The sequence below is a fragment of the Cherax quadricarinatus genome, chromosome 33 (assembly GCF_038502225.1).
Source record: "Cherax quadricarinatus isolate ZL_2023a chromosome 33, ASM3850222v1, whole genome shotgun sequence".
NCBI lineage: Eukaryota > Metazoa > Arthropoda > Malacostraca > Decapoda > Parastacidae > Cherax > Cherax quadricarinatus.
This window is the reverse complement of record NC_091324.1, coordinates 15166177-15183208: the sequence shown is the minus strand read 5'-3', so window position 1 is coordinate 15183208 and position 17032 is coordinate 15166177. Positions and strand designations below refer to the sequence as shown.

Here is a 17032-nt window from a genome sequence, read left to right as displayed (position 1 = left end):
AAATCTATAGGGGAAGGAAGGAGGGGTAGGGGTCGTCCTCGAAGGGGTTGGAAAGAGGGGGTAAAGTAGGTTTTGTGGGCGAGGGGCTTGGACTTCCAGCAAGCATGCATGAGTGTGTTAGATAGGAGTGAATGGAGACGAATGATACTTGGGACCTGACGATCTGTTGGAGTGTGAGCAGGGTAATATTTAGTGAAGGGATTCAGGGAAACCGGTTATTTTCATATAGTCGGACTTGAGTCCTGGAAATGGGAAGTACAATGCCTGCACATTAAAGGAGGGGTTTGGGATATTGGCAGTTTGGAGGGATATGTTGTGTATCTTTATACGTATGTGCTTCTAAACTGTTGTATTCTGAGCACCTCTGCAAAAACAGTGATAATGTGTGAGTGTGGTGAAAGTGTTGAATGATGATGAAAGTATTTTCTTTTTGGGGATTTTCTTTCTTTTTTGGGTCACCCTGCCTCGGTGGGAGACGGCCGACTTGTTGAAAAAAAAAAAAATAATAATAATATAATCTTTATATCTACAAGTACAAGATACAACTTTTACAATAGTACATATGTATATGCAATGCAATTTCATAATTATTGATAAATATAATAACCTTTTATAATTAGCCAAAGGCAGGTGGTGGGCAGATAAGAAACCAAGTTTGCAAGGTAAGCAGTATGAGGTTGGTCTTCATGCTTAGCTTTGAACAGTTGGTTTTATTAACAATTGTATATGATGGTAAGATGAGGAACTTGATTAAAGTCCAAATCTTGCCACGGTTGCTGCATGTTACTAACATGGAGGTTTGGGGCAATGACTGTTAAGACAATTTCTTTAAAAACTGCCATATTTTAGTTTTTCTTACAGATTTCTTGACTAAAAAACTTTTATTACTTTTCATTCTTGAAATGCTTTTGGAAAGAGAATGAGAGAGTGAGAGTGAGAGAGTGTGAGTGAGAGAGTGTGAGTGAGAGAGTGATATATATATATATCTTCTTTCTTTCTTTCAACACACCGGCCGTATCCCACCGAGGCGGGGTGGCCCAAAAGGAAAAACGAAAGTTTCTCCTTTTACATTTAGTAATATATACAGGAGAAGGGGTTACTAGTCCCTTGCTCCCAGCATTTTAGTCGCCTCTTACAACATGCATGGATTACGGAGGAAGAATTCTGTTCCACTTCCCCATGGAGATAAGAGGAAATAAACAAGAACAAGAACTAGAAAGAAAATAGAAGAAAACCCAGAGGGGTGTGTATATATATGCTTGTACATGTATGTGTAGTGTGACCTAAGTGTAAGAAGAAGTAGCAAGACGTACCTGAAATCTTGCATGTTTATGAGACAGAAAAAAAGACACCAGCAACCCTACCATCATGTAAAACAATTACAGGTTTCCGTTTTACGCTCACTTGGCAGGACGGTAGTACCTCCCTGGGTGGTTGCGGTCTACCAACCTACTACCTAGGATATATATATATATATATATATATATATATATATATATATATATATATATATATATATATATATATTATATATATATATATATATATATATATGTAGTAGGTTGGTAGACAGCAACCACCCAGGGAGGTACTACCGTCCTGCCAAGTGAGTGTAAAACAAAAGCCTGTAATTGTTTTACATGATGGTAGGATTGCTGGTGTCTTTTGTCTGTCTCATAAATGTGCAAGATTACAGGTATGTCTTGCTACTTCTACTTACACTTAGGTCACACTACACATACATGTACACGTTTGTTTATACACACTCATCTGAGTTTTCTTTGATTTTATCTTAATAGTTCTTGGTCTTATTACTTTTTCTTTTATATCCATGGGGAAGTGGAATAAGAATCTTTCCTCCGTAAGCCATGCGTGTTGTAAAAGTCAACTAAAATGCCGGGAACAATGGGCTAGTAACCCCTTTTCCTGTAAAGATTACTAAAAAGAATAAGAAGAAAATTGTTAAAGTGGGAAGTCTGAATGTGCGTGGATGTTGTGCAAATGATAAGAAAGAGATGATTGTGGATGTTATGAATGAGAAGAAGCTGGATGTCCTGGCTTTAAGTGAAACAAAGCTGAAGGGGGTGGGAGAGTTTCAATGGAGAGGAATAAATAGGATTAGGTCAGGGGTTTCAAATAGAGTTAGAGCTAAAGAAGGAGTAGCAATAATGTTGAAGGATAAGATATGGCAGGAAAAGAGGGACTATAAATGTATTAATTCAAGGATTATGTGGAGTAAAATAAAGATTGGATGTGAAAAGTGGGTTATAGTAAGCGTGTATGCACCTGGAGAAGAAAGAAGTGTAGAGGAGAGAGAGAGATTTTGGGAAATGTTGAGTGAATGCGTGGGGAGTTTTGAATCAAGTGTGAGAGTAATGGTGGTTGGGGATTTCAATGCTAAAGTGGGTAAAAATGTTATGGAGGGAGTAGTAGGTAAATTTGGGGTGCCAGGGGTAAATGTAAATGGGGAGCCTTTAATTGAACTATGTGTAGAAAGAGATTTGGTAATAAGTAATACATATTTTATGAAAAAGAGGATAAATAAATATACAAGGTATGATGTAGCACGTAATGAAAGTAGTTTGTTAGATTATGTATTGGTGGATAAAAGGTTGATGGGTAGGCTCCAGGATGTGTATGTTTATAGAGGGGCAACTGATATATCGGATCATTATCTAGTTGTAGCTACAGTTAGAGTAAGAGGTAGATGGGACAATAGGAAAATGGCAACAACAAGTAAAAGGGAGGTGAAAGTGTATATACTAAGAGAGGAGGAAGTTCGGGGGAGATATAAGCGACTGTTGGCAGAAAGGTGGGCTAGTGCAAAGATGAGTAGTGGGGGGGTTGAAGAGGGTTGGAATAGTTTTAAAAATGCAGTATTAGAATGTGGGGCAGAAGTTTGTGGTTATAAGAGGGTGGGGGCAGGTGTAAAGAGCGGTGATTGGTGGAATGATGAAGTAAAGGGTTTGATAAAAGAGAAAAAGTTAGCTTATGAGAGGTTTTTACAAAGCAGAAGTGTTATAAGAAGAGCAGAGTATATGGAGAGTAAAAGAAAGGTGAAGAGAGTGGTGAGAGAGTGCAAAAGGAGAGCAGATGATAGAGTGGGAGAGGCACTGTCAAGAAATTTTAATGAAAATAAGAAAAAATTTTGGAGGGAGTTAAACAAGTTAAGAAAGCCTAGGGAAATTATGGATTTGTCAGTTAAAAACAGAGTAGGGGAGTTAGTAGATGGGGAGAGGGAGGTATTAGGTAGATGACGAGAATATTTTGAGGAACTTTTAAATGTTGAGGAAGAAAGGGAGGCGGTAATTTCATGCACTGGTCAGGGAGATATACCATCTTTTAGGAGTGAAGAAGAGCAGAATGTAAGTGTGGGGGAGGTACGCGAGGCATTACGTAGAATGAAAGGGGGTAAAGCAGCTGGAACTGATGGGATCATGACAGAAATGTTAAAAGTAGGGGGGATATAGTGTTGGAGTGGTTGGTACTTTTGTTTAATAAATGTATGAAAGAGGGGTAGGTACCTAGGGATTGGCAGAGAGCATGTATAGTCCCTTTATATAAAGGGAAAGGGGACAAAAGAGATTGTAAAAATTATAGAGGAATAAGTTTATTGAGTATACCAGGAAAAGTGTATGGTAGGGTTATAATTGAAAGAATTAGAGGTAAGACAGAATGTAGGATTGCAGATGAGCAAGGAGGTTTCAGAGTGTGTAGGGGATGTGTAGATCAAGTGTTTACATTGAAGCATATATGTGAACAGTATTTAGATTAAGGTAGGGAAGTTTTTATTGCATTTATGGATTTAGAAAAGGCATATGATAGAGTGGATAGGGGAGCAATGTGGCAGATGTTGCAAGCATATGGAATAGGTGGTAAGTTACTAAATGCTGTAAAGAGTTTTTATGAGGATAGTGAGGCTCAGGTTAGGGTGTGTAGAAGAGAGGGAGACTACTTCCCGGTAAAAGTAGGTCTTAGACAGGGATGTGTAATGTCACCATGGTTGTTTAATATATTTATAGATGGGGTTGTAAAAGAAGTAAATGCTAGGGTGTTCGGGAGAGGGGTGGGATTAAATTATGGGGAATCAAATTCAAAATGGGAATTAACACAGTTACTTTTTGCTGATGATACTGTGCTTATGGGAGATTCTAAAGAAAAATTGCAAAGGTTAGTGGATGAGTTTGGGAATGTGTGTAAAGGTAGAAAGTTGAAAGTGAACATAGAAAAGAGTAAGGTGATGAGGGTATCAAATGATTTAGATAAAGAAAAATTGGATATCAAATTGGGGAGGAGGAGTATGGAAGAAGTGAATGTTTTCAGATACTTGGGAGTTGACGTGTCGGTGGATGGATTTATGAAGGATGAGGTTAATCATAGAATTGATGAGGGAAAAAAGGTGAGTGGTGCATTGAGGTATATGTGGAGTCAAAAAACGTTATCTATGGAGGCAAAGAAGGGAATGTATGAAAGTATAGTAGTACCAACACTCTTATATTGGTTTGAAGCTTGGGTGGTAAATGCAGCAGCGACGAGACGGTTGGAGGCAGTGGAGATGTCCTGTCTAAGGGCAATGTGTGGTGTAAATATTATGCAGAAAATTCGGAGTGTGGAAATTAGGAAAAGGCGTAGAGTTAATAAAAGTATTAGTCAGAGGGCAGAAGAGGGGTTGTTGAGGTGGTTTGATCATTTAGAGAGAATGGATCAAAGTAGAATGACATGGAAAGCATATAAATCTATATGGGAAGGAAGGCGAGGTAGGGGTCGTCCTCGAAAGGGTTGGAGAGAGGGGTAAAGGAGGTTTTGTGGGCAAGGGGCTTGGACTTCCAGCAAGCGTGCGTGAGCGTGTTAGGAGTGAATGGAGACGAATGGTACTTGGGACCTGACGATCTGTTGGAGTGTGAGCAGGGTAATATTTAGTGAAGGGATTCAGGGAAACCGGTTATTTTCATATAGTCAGACTTGAGTCCTGGAAATGGGAAGTACAATGCCTGCACATTAAAGGAGGGGTTTGGGATATTGGCAATTTGGAGGGATATGTTGTGTATCTTTATACGTATGTGCTTCTAAACTGTTGTATTCTGAGCACCTCTGCAAAAACAGTGATAATGTGTGAGTGTGGTGAAAGTGTTGAATGATGAAAGCATTTTCTTTTTGGGGATTTTCTTTCTTTTTTGGGTCACCCTGCCTCGGTGGGAGACGGCCGACTTGTTGAAAAATATATATATATATATATATATATATATATATATATATATATGTGTGTGTGTGTGTGGGGGGGGGTAAATTATTTAGGTGCCTATGTGTGGAATGAGTGGGTATTGAGCATTCACCAGTGCATGCATTCCATACAATAGTGTACTATTAATGCATTCAAAACTGAAGTCTTGATTTTTTTTAACACACCAGCTGTCTCCCACCAAGGTAGGATGACCCAAAAAGGAAGAAACACTTTCACCATCACTCACTCCATCACTGTCTTGTCAGAGGTGTGCTGATACTGCAGTTCAGATGCCCCTTGAAACTGCAAATATCCCCAGCGTTCCTTCAGAGTGCAGACACTGTTCTTCCCATCTCCAGGACTTGAGTCTGGCTAACCAGCTTCTCTGAATCCCTCAATAAATGTTACCTTGTTCACATTCCAACAGCACATCAAGTCTTCTTTTCATTCAACAAACCGGCCATATCCCGCCAAGGCAGGGTGGCCCAAAAAGAAAAAGAAAAAATTATCTTTTTAAATTTAGTAGTATACAGTATACAGAGAAGGGGTTACTAGCCCCTTGCTCCCTGCATTTTAGTCGCCTCTTACGACACACATGGCTTACGGAGGAAGAATTCTGTTCCACTTCCCCATGGAGATAAGTGGAAATAAACGAGAGCAAGAACTAATAAGCAAATAGAAAACCCAGAGGGGTGTGTGTGTATATATATGCTTGTACATGCATAGAATGTCAAGTCAAAATTCACTTTCCTCCACTCACTCCTAACACACTCATGCATGCCTGCTGGATGTCCAAGCCCCTTGCATATGAAACCTTTTAACTCCTCATGCCAACAATTCCTAGGGTGATCCCTACCCCACCTTCCCTCCACTAGAGATTTATACATCCTTTAAGTCATCCTGTTTTGCTCCATCTTTGTATGACCAAACCACCTCAACAACCCCTCCTTAGCCCTCTGGATTATCTTTATTTAACTTAATAGTTCAGTTTGTTGTGTTGTATATTATCCATAGTTATGAAAGTTTATTCTTCATTTTTTTTTCTAAGTAGTTTCTTAAGGAATCAGGGAAGTTATCGAAAGTACAGTATGTTTACAGTATGTGAAAATAATAAAGAATTGAATTTTTTAGCTATAAAGATAATTTATTTATACTATGTTGTCTCTATATGATGGTCAGGAAAGAAAGTTATGGGCACACTGAGGGTAAGATATTCTAAAGAAAGAGACACACTAAACATCACTTACTTCATAGCTGTCGTACCAGAAGTATTTTGAGTACTTTGATTTAGCCATCGCAATTCAAATGACCTTGTGAATTGCTGCATCCCCACCCATCCTTCAAAGTGCAGGCACTGTAATTCCCACTTTCAGAATTCAAGTCTGTAAACTATTTTCCTTGAATCTATTCATAAGCATTAACTTGCTCATCTTCTAGCAGTGTACCAAATAAAAAAAATCTTCACTCTGATCCGGCACTCACACATGCTTACTAGATGTTCAAACACCACCTACTCAAAATCTTCACATCCTCCCTTTTCCTAAGGGAGGTCCTTGCTTTTGATAAAAGGAATTGGACTTGTTCTTCCCTTCCTTGGGTTCACCCCGATTGCTTCTTATTTCCCCCAGGCACTGTATAACTTCTATGGGTTTAACACTTCCCCTCTAACTTTTCCTGGGACATCCTCTACACATCCTTTTTTATCCACTCAGTAGTTATACATCCTTATGGCCAGCCTATTCTGATCCATCCTTTCTAAATGACCAAACCATCTCAGCACTCCATCCTCTGCTTTTTGAGTTATACCACCATATGGTATTCTGGTGTTCTGGTTTCTTCATGCCTTCAACCTCAATTTGTGTAGCTACAGTATTCTAATAAGTTCCCATCACTGGAGTTTTCTTGCTGCTGTTGAGGGGCTCGTGATCTAAGGAACTTGACCTAAATGCCTTCCATTTCCCAGGCACTATATGACCCCTCTGATTAAAATAAAAAATAAAAAAAAAGATTTAGCACTTTGTACAATACATTAATTAAAATAAAAGCTCATGATGTTCCCCATCAAGGGAGGTTCATAAATACCAGTGAGGGGTTCCTGGTTCAAGGACCTGGAACTGTCCATTCTTTCCATGGATCAAACCTGACTGCCTTCATTTCCACAGGAACTGTATGGCCTTTATGGATTTAGCACTTTACCAATAACTATTATAATAATAATACTGTAATAATAATAATAATAATATACATGAAGTTAAATGCATAGGATGTATTGTAATATGTATCTTCTCACTGCAGGTGGTTTAGCTGTGGCTGTGCCTGGAGAATTGCGTGGCTACCGTCAGTTGTACGAGAGATTTGGTGGAAAAATTCCCTGGGCTGAACTGATAGAACCTACAATTAAGCTGTGTGAAGATGGTCATATAGTCAACTGGCACATGGCACGAGCACTGAAGCTTAACGAACTTCTTATTATGAATGAACCAAGCATGAGGTGTGTGGGAACTTCTCTTGGGAAACTAGTCTTATTTAGTAAAGTACTTTATGACTGGTTGTATCATTGTATGTGGATCAGTGTGCTGGTGGATTTAGAAAGGTCACAGTTGTATTTCAAGAATTAATAATGTGCCTTTTTGAGGCAGTTTAAATTTATACAGCGATGAACAATATTTTATTATGAATATAACTGGGCTGAGATTAATGTGAAAATAAAAATAAAAAGTGACATTTTAAAAATCTTTCAGCACACGCATGCACGAACTCACACTTTACTTGCTCACATGGGTTTATATATACATACACATGCATGCAGGCACACACACACATATGCACACACTGTACTGTATTAGACTGTAAGAAGGCTTTTTACACAGTTCCACACAAGAGATTAGTGCAAATGCAGTAGAACCAGGCAGGTATGACTCATGAAATTGTAATGACACGATTGCAAACAAAGCATACCACAGGCAGAGATAGAACCCACGATTAGAGAGTCATGACTCTCTGATCGCAGGTTCTATGCCTGCCTGTGGTATGATTTTTTCAGGCAGGTATAGCAGGGAAGGCACTGCAGTGGATCGGAGAATACCTGACAGAGAGGCAACATCAAGTCATGGTACATGACAAGGTGTTAGTGGGTGCCTGTGACCAGTCGGATTTCCCAGGGGTCAGTCCTGGAACCAGTACTGTTTCTGGTATATGTGAATGACATGATGGAAGGGATAGACTCAGAAGTGCCCCTGTTTGCAGACGATGTGAAGCTAATGAGGAAAATTCAGTTGGATGAGGACCAGGCAGGACCACAAAGGGATCTGGACAGGCTGCAAGCCTGGCCCAGCAACTGGCTCCTAGAGTTTAACTTCACCAAGTGCAAAGTCATGAAGATCGGGGAAGGGCAAAGAAGACCGCAGACAGAGTACAGTTTAGGGGACCAAAGACTGCAAACCTCACTTGAGGAAAAGGATTCTGGGGTGAGTATTATACCAAGCACATCTCCAGAAGCACACATCAACCAAATAACTGCTGCAACATTTGGATGATTAGCAAACCTACAAATAGTGTTCCTGCTTCTCAGTAAGGAATCATTCAGGACTCTGTACACAGTGTATGTCAGGCCCATACTTGAGTATGCAGCACCAGTCTGGAACCCACACCTAGTCAAGCATGTCAAGAAATTAGAGAAAGTGCTGAGGTTTGCAACGCGACTAGTCCCAGAGCTAAGGGGCATGTCCTACGAGGAGAGGTTAAAGGAAATCAACCTGACGACACTGGAGGACAGGAGAGAGGGGGGGACATGATAACAACATATAAAATACTGTGAGGAATTGACAAGGTGGACAGAGACAGGATGTTCCAGAAATGGAACACAGCAACAAGGGGTCAGAGTTGGAAGTTGAAGACTCAGATGAGTCACAGAAATGTTAGGAAGTATTTCTTCAGCCACAGAGTTGTCACAAAGTGGAATAGTTTGGAGAGTAATATAGTGGAGGCAGGATCCATACATAGCTTTAAGAAGAGGTATGAAAAAGTTCATGGAGCAGGGAGAGAGTGGACCTAGCAGTGACCAGCGAAGAGGCCAGGAGCTGTGACTCGACCCCTGCAACCACAGTTAGGCAAGTACAATTAGATGAGTACACTTATTCTTACTCTTATTTGATGAAAGCTTTCCTCTGAAGTAATTAGCATCAACTTCTACATGTAAGTCAAAGAGTTATCTGTATTCTCAGTTACTGCATGTACCTCTCCTTTTATCCATAATGCTTGGCTTTTTAATGTTTGACTAGCTAAATCATCAACATACCATGCAAATATATGAGGGACACATACCTACTCCCTAAGCCTTCTTAGATTTTTCTTTTTACTGATCTCTAAGATTATTTTGTCTTGCAGTTTTTATTGTGAGCTAGTTTTAAACTTAGTATATTACTGGTGTGTTATTTGGTTTGTTAAAAGAAAATTTATGAAAAATATATTTTGAAAAACCTAAAAAATTTTGATATTTCATCCACTAGACACCGAGGCAGGGTGACTAGACATATAGCCAGAATATATTACGATAAGTTGGGACCTGACGAGGGTAATATTTTGTGAAGGAATTCAGGGAAATCGGTTAGCCAGACTTGAGTCCTGTAAATAGGAAGTACAATGCCTGCACTTTAAAGGAGGAGTTTGGGATATTGGCAGTTTGGAGGGATGTCTAAGCTGTCGTATCTGAGTGCCTCTGCAAAGACAGTGATTATGTATGAGTGATGGTGAAAGTGTTGAATGATGATGAAAGTTTTTTTCTTTCTTTTTGGGTCACCCTGCCTTGGTGGGAAATGGCTGACATATTAAAAAAAAAATGATCTTCAGATCAGAAATCAGATTTGTTTTATCCTTTCTAAATTATAATACCTTACTTTGTTTTGTATCACCAGTGTATTTATCAACCCCGATACTGGCACTGTTTATGAGGAGGGTGACACACTGACAAGACCACAGTTAGCAAAGACCTTACGAGAAATTCAGAGTGATCCTGATGCTCTTTATACTGGCCAGTTGGCTGATAAACTAATCCAAGATATCCAAAGCTTTGATGGCATTATCACTATTGAAGATCTGCAAAACTACAGGTTAGTAATACAGTGATGCCACTTGCTATCAACTGAAATAGTTCATTGACAATTTAGTTAATGGAATATGTAATAGGATTGTGTATGAATATTTATATAAGGAGTGCTGGGGGCCTGTCCATATTGCTATAGTACTACTGTTACATTACTACTGTTATACTGTTTTACCACTGCTATATTGCTATAACTATATTGTGAATTCAATCTCGGGTACTCCTTATGTAATCTATTCCTTTCATGATGTGATGAAACTGGTTTTATATTGAATTAAGATGTTCTGGAAAGAGTGCACTCAACTTGTAATGTACAGTGCTATAAAAGGACAAGTGCACTCAGCTGGAAGTACATGGCATTCTAGAGGGATGATTACACTTGATTTGTAATAGTATATACAAGTTAAATAGCTGTGGTAGTTTTTAAAAAATACCTTATTACAAACCAACCATATCCCACTGAGGCAGGATGACCTAAAAACAAAAACAAAAGTTTTGTCTTTTTAACCTGACTGTCACAAGCCCCTTTCTGAAACTCATTCTGTCGCAAAATTTTTGGAAAAAAAAAATTAGTTTTTCTTATGAAATGATAGAGAATCTTTTTCCGATGGTAATGACACCAAAAGTACGAAATTTGGTCGAAAACTCACGGAATTACGCTCCCGCGAAGTTAGCGGTCTCGGCGACATATATGCATCGGCAATTTTGCAAACTTTGAGCCCTGTTTTTGGCCAATTCTGTTGTTCCAGTTGACCAAATTCATAGCTGTTTCTTTAGAACTCCATTTTATCTATCAGTTGAGTACAAGAAACTGCCCATTTACCAATTTGAACTACCCAATAAAGTGGTCAGAAATTGGCAATTTGGCCAATTTTATGCAAATTTAAAAAGATTCCAGTTTCAAAATAGGGTCCAGAATAAACAGTGTAGACATTCTTGACACTAAAATAACATATCCTCTGTTCATTAGTCACGTCTCTAGGCCCCTCTTATATTACTATTGCTCTCTATTTTGATTTTTTATTCATACAAAAAATACAAAATTTACTGTTATGCAGACTACTACATTATTGTAAAAATGGCATAAATAATGTCAGTGCACTAGTGAAAGAATATTAGACTCCCCAGTTGATGTGTATTGGACGTGTGGTGTGATTTGCTTACTCCTAAACATTGGTAAAAATCGAACATTTCCTCTATTTAGAGCTCAATTTCCAGGTCGTTTTCATCGTAAAACTAATCAAAATCATCTCTGTTTCTGTAATATGTTTTCCATTTTATCATGTGAGACCATGAAAACGAGAATACAACGATAAATGCTATACAAAAATACACCTTAAAGTCGGTGTTTTAATCCAAAAAAAATTCTTTTTTTTTTCTCATTATGCACTGCGTGCTGCAGGAATTTTTTATGTGCTGCACACTGACCACACAGACCCATTCTCTCACATGTGGGCCTACCAACTTTCTCCTGCTTGATTTGAAGGCGCTAGAATTTATGCGTATTAATACATCCGAAACACTGGCTCGTAAGATGTATATATACGACCAAAACAGTCAAAGGGTTAAATTTAGTAATGTATAAAGGAGAAGGGGTTATTAGCCCCTTGCTCCTGGCATTTTAGTTGCCTCTTATGACACGCATGGCTTATGGAGGAAGAATCTGTTCCACTTCCCCGCGGAGATAATCGGAAATAAACAAAAACAAGGACTAATAAGAAAATAGAAGAAAACCCAGAGGGGTGTGTATATATATGCTTGTACATGCATGTTTAGTGTGACCTAAGTGTAAGTAGAAGTAGCAAGTTGTACCTGAAATCTTGCATGTTTATGAGACAGAAAAAAGATACCAGCAATCCTACCATCGTGTAAAACAATTACAGGCTTTTGTTTTACACTCGCTTGGCAGGATGGTAGTACTTCCCACTCAACAGACTTATTCCCCTATAATTTTTACACTCTTGTCCCCTTTGCCCTTATATAAAGAAACTATGCATGTTCTCTGCCAATTCCTAGGTACCTTACCCTCTTCCATACATTTGTTAAATAAAATCACTAACTACTCCAAAACTATATCCTCACCTGCTTTTAACATTTCTGTTTTTATCCCATCAATCCCAGCTGCTTTACCTCCTTTCATTCTACCCACTGCCCCATGCACTTTCCCCACAGTTACAGCTGGCTCTTCCTCACTCCTATAAGATGTTATTCCTCTTTGCCCTATACACAAAATCACACATTCCCTATCTTCATCAACATTTAACAATTCCTCAAAATATTCTCTCCATCTTCCTGATACCTCTAACTCTCCATTTAATAACTCTCCTCTCCTATTTTGTAACTAACAAATCCATTCGTTCTCTAGGCTTTCTCAACTTATTAATCTCACTCCAAAACTTTTTCTTATTTTCAGTAAAATTTGTTGATAACATCTCACCCACTCTCTCATTTGCTCTCTTTTTACATTGCTTCAGCACTCTCTTAACCTCTCTTTTTCTCTCCATATACTCCTCCCTCCCTGCATCATTTCTACTTTATAAAAACCTCTCATATGCTAACTTTTTCTCTCTTACTACTCTCTCTACATCATCATTCCACCAGTCACTCTTCTTCCTTCCCAGACCCACTTCCTGTAACCACAAACTTTTGCTGAACACTCTTAACATACCCCATATATCTTCTCCCCTATTGCCTATACTCACACTAGCCCATCTCTCCTCCAACAGTTGTTTATATCTTACCCTAACTGCCTCCTCCTTTAGTGTATAAGCCTTCACCCCTCTCTTACTTGGTGCTTCCATTTTCCTTGTATCCCATCTACCTTATTATTAATGTTCTTGTAAATATAAAAGCCTGTGAACATTAGCACAAAATTGGGTGATGGATTTGCTTTGATTTTTTATTAAGAAAATTACTTCTTCAGAGAATCCAAAATATAAAAGCAAAATGGATAAATATGATATGAATATCTGCAGTCTGAAGGAAAGGTGGGAATGTTCCAGTCAGAGGGTAATCTGAGTGTGATGTCAGCACACTTCTGGAAAAATAGTAATTGAGTGAATGTTGGTGAATGTGTTTTCTTGTTTGGGTCATCCCTGCCTGGCAGAAATTGGCCATTGAGCTGAAAAAACAACAACTTTATATTAATGATTTTTTGCACTTGTTACGTTGGCATTCTTCTTATAATATGAATGTAACTAATGCCAAGAATAAGTTACAGTTAGAAATCTAGATTGTCACATATTTGAGATTACAGTATGATAGTTTGATATTGAGAACTTTGCTGCCATACCTGATGTGTTGCATTATGGTAGCTTGATATTTGATGACCTTGTTACTTGCTTTGTATTTTTTTTCTTTTTTTTTTTTTTACAGACCACTTTGGAAAGATGCGGTAAATGTCAGTATTCAGCATGGTAACTACACTCTGTACTCTGTGCCACCACCAGGCTCTGGCCTTCTATTGGGCTTCATCCTTAATATCTTGGATGAATACAACATCACTCCTGAAAGCATGAATGAAGAAAATTTCATAGTGACCCACCAACGTATAACAGAGGCTTTTAAGTGGGCTTATGCTAAGAGAACAGAACTGGGAGATGCTGATTTTGTGGATATGACTGAAGTAAGATTGGGGTGATATGATTTACTAATGTATTCTGTATTAATGTACAGTAAAATCTCTATAATTTTGCATGACAGGGTTCTGCCTTCTCAAATTAGGCAAATTTTTAATTATGAGCAGTACATTTTTTTAAAATGCCTATAAATTTGTTCATGTTTGTTTAGCAAATTTATATGCTTCAGTTATGCAAAGTTTTTACTGGAGGGTCTCATTTGAATAGCTTATACAACTATTATTTGCATTCTTTAGGTGCTCATTTTGTTTTGGCTTGGTGTACAACCCTCTAAATTGAAAATTAATCATATTTATATTATATCATTCAAAATGTCCTCACTGAATTTTCCATGCCCAATTTTTCTTTCTAGATATTCTTTTGAATATGCATAGCAAAAATTTATTGGGACAACATTTGGCTCTGAAGAATTATATCAAATCATGACTTGATGAAGCTCAATCCTCAGTGAAATGTAGTCTCAATAAAAGCATCTTCTGCATATTGTTAATAGTGAGTTTAAGGTGGCATATGTAGTGTCATCTGCAAATAGCACTGGTTTGAGCTACTGGGAGGCACTTGGTTACTGATACACACTAGGAATAGTAGAGGACTTGGGACACTGCCTTCAAGTGCATCAATGCTAGCCTTATATTTCTATGCTTCGTAGTTTCTGGATTAGTCTTTCGTGCTGTGTAGTACAATAGTTTAGTATATAGCTTCTTAACCTGTGGTGCTTTAATTTAAGAAGGATTTTAAGATCAGCAGTATCAACACTTATTATTTTCCTTTCAGTTGACACACAACTTGACTTCTGATGCCTTTGCCAAGAGTATTCGTAGTCAGATTAAGGATAATCGCACGTTCCAAGACCCAGAGCACTATGGTGCTGTAACTGCTGTTGATAATGATCATGGTACTGCTCAGTTCTCTCTTCTGGCTCCTAATGGTGATGCTGTATCTGTTACCAGCACCATCAATTTATAGTAAGATCTTCCAAGAATTTAGTATTGAATTGTGATGTTTAAACATATTATTACTTTTTTATGTCTTAATATTTGCTATGCAGTTATGACCCTTTTGGCCTAAATAGCTTGTCATATGTATGCCTAATAATACAGAAACACTCAGAATCTTGGTAGCATGTTCATTACAAATTTTCATGCAATCAGCTAACCTTGATTCTCAGACATCTCTCCAGTTGGAGTGTGGCAGTAGTTAAAGGCTCCAGAGTATTGGAGACTTACTGTGAGGGTTCAGACACATACTAAAACAAAGGAATGTTTAAGAAGACATTAAATATACAGTTGACCCTCAACTAATGCCTTTAATCCATCCCAGAGAGCTAGCCTTTAGTCAAATTAGCCATTAGTTGAATTAATTTTCCCATAAGAAATAATGGAAATAGAATTAATCCGTTTCAGACACCCAAAAGTATTAAAGAAAATATTTTTTTTTACATGAAATATACATTTCCTTACACAGAAACCAATGGTACATGCAAAATAAACAATAATTAAATGCCACTTACCTTTATTGTGGAGTTGTTGATGAGTGATGAGCCAGGAGCAGGGGAGATTCAGGTGTTCTATTGTTTGGAAGGGAAATCCCCTTCCATAAAGACTTCAGGTACCAAGTCCTTTGCTGGGGTTACCTCCCTTCTTGGTTTTTTTTAATGCCACTAGGACCATCTTGAGAGTCACTGGACCCCTGTCAGACAAAATATCTGTCCAAAGAGCTCTGTTTCTCACATCCCCTTAGGATTTCCCTAAAATGGGACACGAGAGTGTCATTGTACATGTTGCCAATATGGCTTGCAACAGCTGTGACAGGATAAAATTCATCCATAAATGCTTGCACCTTTGTAAACATTGTACACATTTCTTTAATCCTTGACGAAGGCAACTTCCTCCATCTCTCTTCCTCCTGCTCTGAAGCACGTTCCTGAGCTGTGATCTGTTGCTGTTGCACCTCAAGCTCTTGCAGCTCTGCAGTGGTTAGTTCTTCATCATCATTCTGCACCAACTCTTCCACATCCTCGCCACAAACCTCCAACCCCATGGACTTCCCCAGTGACACAATAGATTCCACAACTGGCATAGGCTCCTGAGGGTTAGCCCCAAACCCTTCAAAATTCCTCTCTTATACACATTGTGGCCACAATTTTTTTCAAGCAGAGTTCAAAGTCCTGCAAGTCACTCCCTCCCAAGCCTTACCTATAAGGTTTATGCAACTGAGGATACTGAAGTGATCTTTTCAAAACTCTCTTAGGGTCAGTTCAGTGTCTGAGGTCACTTCAAAGCACTTTTGAAACATTGCTTTTGTGTAGAGTTTTTTGAAGTTTGAAATGACCTGCTGGTCCATGGGCTGGAGGAGAGGAGTTGTATTAAGAAGCAAAAACTTCACTTTGATGAAGCTCAACTCCCCTGCAATTTGCTCTTGCAAGTCGTGAGGATGAGCAGGAGCATTGTCTATTACCAGGAGGCACTTGTGACAATTTATTTTCCAGGAGGTAACTTTTCACAGTGGGGCCAAACACACCATAAAACCAGTCCAGGAAAATTTCCCTAGTGACCCATGCCTTACTGTTTGCTTTCCACATCACACACAAATTAGCCTTGATGACACTGTTTTTCTTGAACACTCTGGGAGTTTCAGAGTGATACACGAGTAGAGGCTTCACTTTGCAATCCCCACTAGCATTACTACACAAGATTAAAGTTAGCCTGTCTTTCATAGGCTGGTGTCCTGGGAGTGCCTTTTCCTCCTGAGTAATGTACGTCCTGTTTGGCATTTTCTTCCAAAACAGACCTGTTTCGTCACAATTAAACACTTGTTGGGGTTTTAATTTTTCAGTGTCTATGTACTCCTTAAAGTCCTGCACGTATTTTTCAGCCGCTATTTTGTCTGAACTGGAAGCCTCACTATGCCTTATCACACTGTGTATGCCACTACGATTCTTAAATCTCTCAAACCAGCCTTGGCTGGCTTCAAATTCATCAATATCATCACTATTTGGAGGCATTTTCTTAATGAGATCATCATGCAACTGCCTTGCCTTTTCACATATTATTGACTGAGAAACACTATCTC

At 38.6% G+C, this 17032-nt stretch overlaps 1 protein-coding gene across 9 annotated transcripts in view; it reads left to right on the top strand.

The window, feature by feature from the left end:
- Positions 1 to 17032, top strand: part of LOC128694021 (scoloptoxin SSD14) — a 170848-nt gene that overhangs the window by 124101 nt on the left and 29715 nt on the right. For 7 of the 9 annotated variants that reach the window (XM_070090851.1, XM_070090856.1, XM_070090853.1 and 4 more), the window contains 5 exons: positions 621 to 662; positions 7517 to 7712; positions 10135 to 10329; positions 13698 to 13947; positions 14735 to 14925. In XM_070090851.1, the coding sequence (XP_069946952.1) occupies positions 621 to 662; positions 7517 to 7712; positions 10135 to 10329; positions 13698 to 13947; positions 14735 to 14925 (874 nt within the window). The remainder of the gene's footprint in view (positions 1 to 620; positions 663 to 7516; positions 7713 to 10134; positions 10330 to 13697; positions 13948 to 14734; positions 14926 to 17032) is intronic. The other 2 variants (XM_070090857.1, XM_053784008.2) reach the window with 1 other exon arrangement.